This window comes from Antedon mediterranea, chromosome 2, assembly GCF_964355755.1.
Source record: "Antedon mediterranea chromosome 2, ecAntMedi1.1, whole genome shotgun sequence".
Lineage (NCBI taxonomy): Eukaryota > Metazoa > Echinodermata > Crinoidea > Comatulida > Antedonidae > Antedon > Antedon mediterranea.
Window position 1 is genome coordinate 36,919,550 of NC_092671.1, and position 5,951 is coordinate 36,925,500.

Here is a 5,951-nt window from a genome sequence, read left to right on the forward strand (position 1 = left end):
TTTTGTTAAATTATTTGTATTAAAATTGTAAAACTCATTGATTATAGAAAAATAATAAATAAATAATAATATTTTATAATATTATAAATTATATTTATTAAAAGCAATAAAAAGAATGATTCTAATGTTTTACCAAATTTTATTAGGTGTGTATACCCCGAGTATAACCTTTTCCGGGTTCTTTCCGGGTATCAGACTATTTTTAACTTTGTTTTTTAAAAACGTGCATATCTTTGAATAAATAAACATAAAGATAAAACAGCAAATTAAAATATGACTTAAATAGAATTCTTTATTTTAAATTCTTTAATTAAAATGTTAATATCAATTTGAAATTTAAAATTGCAGAATGTTGTTACATAATGTAAAAGGTTACACGGTGGGTCATATACTAGTCATTCATGCATAACGTTATGCAATACTGCTGTACCATGTGATTACAGTGTATAATTATTCAACAGCAGTATTCAAATTAACAAGTGTGTTCCTTTGTTCTATGTTGGTTAAAAATTCCTCAATGTGATTTGTTTCATCGGCGATTCAAATTAGCAAATGGGTTATTAAATTTTAAGGTTAGAATAGAGTAAATGCTAGGCGAGAGGTATAAATGTAGAGTAAATATTAAAATATGATGAAACTATCATCACATTTTTGATAGACCTTTGCTGTCTAAGTCTTAGGGCCTAGGCCTAGCCTGTGCCCTCCCCTGGCTATCTAGGAAAGGATAGGCCTTTTGTACAAAATAATTTTGCATATATTATAAAGACAAAAACAGTTAACCAATCCTCTGTTGATAATATTCAATGCCTTCTATCTAATTGACCATTCTTTTATGGTTTTTAGATAAATATTTTTGTTTGTTTAGGACAATAATTATGATCAATGAATCTTCAAAGTAAATCATTATCTGACATTAAAATAAAATGGCTTATTTATTCAAACATTATCTTTTAATTGCAATTAACACCTTTTTACCATTACTCTTTTTTCTATGACTTATTTTGTACTTGTTTGATGACACTTAAAACCATGAGAATGCTTTAATTAATTCTGTCGACCATTTTTTTTAAAAACAGGATTTGGAAAATCAATTCATGGTATGGAAACTTCATAAATGATTTCACTATCATTTCAAACGCAAGATGCTTCCTGAAAGTTTTTAACATTTTATTTGCTTTAAATTTTGAATACGAGTAGTATTTGAAAAAATGTATAGATTTCATAGACATTTATTAAAACTATGTTCAATAAAGCCCTATCATAAGATTGTCAATGGTTACTGCAAGTCACAACGTAGAAATTGGAAAATTTTGTTTTTCGGTACCGATTCTTTCTCCTTAGAAACACTGAAGTTACTCAATGAAAACAGGTGAGGACTGAAGATAAATTTTAATTAAAAACAAGGTTTTCTGACTTTTGAGGTTTTCATAGTGAGAGTCATAAATAAATTATTCTGTGACATTCATCATTTAAACTTGGAGATAAAAAACATATGGAAAACTACGTAACTTTAATAAATAATGACTAAATTAAAATGGAATCCCTTTAAAAATAAATACATTGAATAGAAATAAAGAACCAAAACAGATTAGCTACAGTAATACAGAAACGACAGTAAACCTTTGCAAATATTATTTATATTTTCCATATATTTAATGAAATTGATATTTTTTCTTTTATAAGCATTTGCTTCTTGAATTTTCTCCTTTTCTTTGTTTAAATCAGTTATTTTAAATTTTTTGTTATATTGAAATTTAATTCATCGGTCAAAGAAAATAAAAGAAGTTGTCACTGTCATCAAAATGCATTTTTCTTTTTTTAGAAAGAAAGATGGATTGGTTTGTGAACTCCAAGTTGTCTGTGCTAGTAAAGTAAGTAGAAAAAGAAAGGGTGCAAAATATAAATGCTCTTGCAGTAACAGCTATTGTTCTACTAATTCATTTTGTGCTTTTTACATTTTCTGTTGATTGTTCAGTACTTTAGAGGCACCCGCATTTTGCGCTATATAAATTGAACATTATTATTAATCTAATTTTTTAAATTATTTAGTTTGTCAAAGTTCGGCGTAAGTTGAAGCAGGTTTCTCCCGTGTGGACTTACGTGCAAGACAACGATTTGAAGACTATACCATGGCCGGTGGTTGATAAACAGAGTCTGAAAGGTTTTGATGTTGGTGTACTGTCATCTTTTGGCCATCTTATACCATCTGACGTTCTAGATTCACTACCACTGTAAGTGTCAACTATGTTTAAGAACTATTTATTTATCTGTGTTTACAATACCAGTACAGGGCCGTAGCCACCAGTACAGTTGGTAAGGTTTCACCCTGACCACTTTTTCACAGAGGCTTTTGACAACCCTGTGGCTATAGACTTGCTCCAAGTCTGTATTTATTATCTTTTTTTATGCCATTCCATACGTCATCGTTTTGATTTTTGTCATGAGTATCCAAACTCAAGTAATACACGTATGAAACACCATATGTGCAAAAATGTTTATATTTTTACTAATATTAAGACAAAACTTCGTCTGGAGCCCAGACTACCCTGTGACTTGAACAAAGATTGTTCCCTTTTCTTGCGAAAACCGAACCACTTTGTTTCTTATGGCTACAGCACTGCAGTATGGTAGTTGCAAAAGGATATTGTCACCTGTTGTTTAAAGATGCCACCAAAGTGAATGATGAATTAAATTACATTTTAGTAAACATTACATTTAGTTTGACAAAGTAAATACTGTACATTTACTTTAATTATGAACTGTAATCTAAACCATAGTAGATGTTACAATTAGTTCAGAAAGAGTTCACACATTTGATTACCAATACCAGACAAATTGAAATATATACAGTTATTGTAAAGCTCTGTCTACACTATCAAATTAGTTTGACAAAATAAGTGTGATGTGCCAAAATATGGTAGCGATATATTAAAAATTATGGTAGTGATATGATGATCATCATGTCCATATATGGGCACATCATATTTTGTTGTCACATAAAGTTTAATAGTGTAGACAGGGCTTAACTGAACTACAAACTCATAAATATATAATGTGGCCATTTTGCAGTGGTATTATAAATGTACATCCCAGCTTACTTCCACGTTGGCGAGGTGCCAACCCAATCATGCATGCTATACTTAATGGTGACAAGGAGACTGGAGTAACCATAATGCAACTTAGTGAAAGGTAAGCATGTATATTGTGGTGGAGCTGTAGTTGGTGCTTGCCTTCCAATCCAAAGATCCAGGATTCAATTCTGACCAGGTGCCATGGTTGTACACTATCAGTATCAAAATAATTTGACAAAAAAAAGTGTGATGTGGCCAAATATGGTAGTGATATGACATCACTATGTCTATATATATGAGCACATCACATAAAGTTTGATAGAGACAGAGCTTAAGCCTCAAATAAGACTTAATTTATAAGCATGATAAATTATAAAATAGTTATATCCATCTTGTAATTGGCGATTTGCTTACTGTTGAATGCGTATGAAATAAATGTGTATATAAATAAGAAAGATTGAAGGCAGTCTAGTATATAGAGTATATTACACCTCCATTCATCGGACACCAATTTTAAAGGGGGCGCTATATACTGTATGTTTTAACAGACAACTCCTATTCAGAGTACACTTTGTTTGATAAGGTTTTGATAATAAATCTGTACTCTTATACAGTAGCCATTTTTGTATTTCATCATAATTCAAATATTTAATATATATTAAAATAACATTTTATTTTAGGTTTGATTGTGGACCTATATTAAATCAAAAACACTATCCTGTTCCTGCTAAGTGTACTGCTGCTGATCTGAGACAATTACTTGCCAAAGAAGGTGGAGCTCTAGTGAGTGGAACGTCATCATACATGTTACTAAAAATAGAACAGTACACTCATTTGCTTTCAAACCATTATTATAATTGTTCAACCGGATTTGCTCATTAGGGCCAATATAGTATGTTTGCAACAGATAACATGATAGAGCGTGGTTCCCACTAGCGATGCAACACAAGGACGTAACGCAACGCAAGTGAATTGACCAATCACAAGCGATGGCTTATTCGCTTGTGATTGCTAACTGTCTATAACTTTGCTTGTCATTGGTTAAAACGCTTGCGTTGCGTTTACGTCCTTGCGTTACATTCTAGTGGGAACCAAGCTTAACAGTTGTATCTCTGCTTCCACTACTGCAGTGTAAATTGTAAACAGTCGAAATTGATGGCAGCAAATATAATTAATAGGTAGTTCAGTAAATGTTAAAATGCTAGGCATACTATTTTCTAATACAAACTGTATAGTAGACTTACTGTCCGTATACTATTTATGTCATGTGTAAAAAGAGTAATATGCTCTAAAGCTCTGTCTACACTATCAAACTTTATGTGACAAAAAAAATGTGCCCATATATGGACATGAAGTCATAGCACTAACATATTGGGTATATCACTACGATATTTGGGCACATCACACTTTTTGTGAAACTAGTATGATAGTGTAGACTTTGTTGTTTCAGTTAATAGAAACACTGAGAGATCTTGAACAATGTATTGCTAACAAGAGGGAACAGGATGAAAGAGAAGTGGTGGATGGTAGGTACAGTAATTATTACGTTGTATAGCTTTTGTGTTCTATGAAATTTTATTAATCAAATTAAGTAATGACAAAAATATAGAGGTTTACAAAGGTTTATGAAAAATAAAAATTAAACATATTTAATTAATTAATTTTTAAAATGTTTAGCACCCAAACGAAAGCCAGGGATTGAAATAGTGGATTGGAGTAAGAGTTGTGAAAGTATTTCCCGATTATATCGTGCAATATCAGATGAGGTGAGTTATAAATATATAGTCATAAAAATAAGTAGTCATTTTAATCATGTACTATAGAACATTACTGAACAAAGAATAATTTTGTATGTTTAAATTTGTTATTTTTAGGTAACATTACAGACTGTTTGGAAGGGTGATGTGGTCAAATTGAGCAAAATGGTAACAGTGGAATCACAAAGCATAGGTTTGTTGAAAAATATATCTACATTATCAAACTTTGTGTGAAAAAAAATGTGATGTGCCCATATGATGATGTCATATCACTACCATATTTGGACATATCACTACCATATTTGGGCACATCACACTTTTTTGTCACATAAAGTTTTATGGTGTAGACAGAGCTTAACTGTTGCTAGATGAACAATTTTAGGCAAGGTGAGGCTTGGTATATATGATGATGCCTGCCTATTAATGCATGTGTTTCTTACAACAAAACTTCTCAACTCAAACCATGTTAAGTTTATATTCTTTTTATAGGCATCAGTGATGTTGTTGCAGGTCAGATAAGCTACTCAAAATCACACAAGGCCCTGTGTGTTCATTGCAGAGATGGGTGGTTAGGATTCCAAGAGATTGTGTTCAATGGGAAACGGTTATCAGCAGCAGATTTCAACAACGGTTTCTTAGCAGGGCCTAAAATCAAAACAGTTGAAATATTTCAATCAAACATAGATGATAAATCGTGACATAGAGATTAGTTGTATGATACTGTATATAGATTTGCGAATAAAAGAATTGTGTTGAAAGATATCATTTTGTGTTCTATTAGGTGAACTTGTGCAACTGCACAGCTTAATTTGTCAGCACAACCTTTGGGCTGGCCAAGACATTTGGTCCCACATGATCCACAAGGCACTTGCTTTAGTAGCCCGGTTTATAATACATGATACACTTGTTTTCAAAAATTCCTTTTTGAAAACAAGTGTAAGGTTGTAACTTTCTGTAACTTTCATCAACAACTGACAAGATCTACTGTGTATACTATAACTACAACATGTAAAGTTAATATCATTTATTTCACAACAAATATAAAATATCAGGAATAAATTTATATAATTTATAATAAACTATAATTACATAATATACATATTTTTAATACATACAACACTAG

At 31.2% G+C, this 5,951-nt stretch overlaps 1 protein-coding gene across 2 annotated transcripts; it reads left to right on the forward strand.

Moving 5' to 3' along the window:
* Positions 1-408: 408 nt before the first annotated feature.
* On the forward strand, positions 409-5,545 carry LOC140039881 (methionyl-tRNA formyltransferase, mitochondrial-like). 2 transcript variants are annotated; one of them, XM_072085466.1, is made up of 10 exons: positions 409-479; positions 1,077-1,369; positions 1,823-1,871; positions 2,050-2,231; positions 3,070-3,189; positions 3,752-3,854; positions 4,522-4,597; positions 4,749-4,837; positions 4,946-5,021; positions 5,318-5,545. In XM_072085466.1, exons 2-10 carry the CDS (start codon positions 1,209-1,211, stop codon positions 5,524-5,526), a joined length of 1,065 nt encoding a protein of 354 aa, XP_071941567.1. In that variant the 5' UTR covers positions 409-479; positions 1,077-1,208; the 3' UTR covers positions 5,527-5,545. The 2 variants fall into 2 exon arrangements, with proteins under 2 accessions (XP_071941567.1, XP_071941566.1); XM_072085465.1 differs by having other exon boundaries at positions 420-572.
* Positions 5,546-5,951: the final 406 nt, after the last annotated feature.

What these genes read in the sequence shown, in the direction of transcription:
- LOC140039881 (XM_072085466.1), top strand. Translation starts at nt 1,209, where the DNA reads ATGTATAGATTTCATAGACATTTATTAAAACTATGTTCAATAAAGCCC. An exon ending in ATAATGCAACTTAGTGAAAG is followed by an intron (nt 3,190 to 3,751) that starts GTAAGCATGTAT and finishes ATTTTATTTTAG; the next exon opens with GTTTGATTGTGGACCTATAT. An exon ending in ATCGTGCAATATCAGATGAG is followed by an intron (nt 4,838 to 4,945) that starts GTGAGTTATAAA and finishes TGTTATTTTTAG; the next exon opens with GTAACATTACAGACTGTTTG.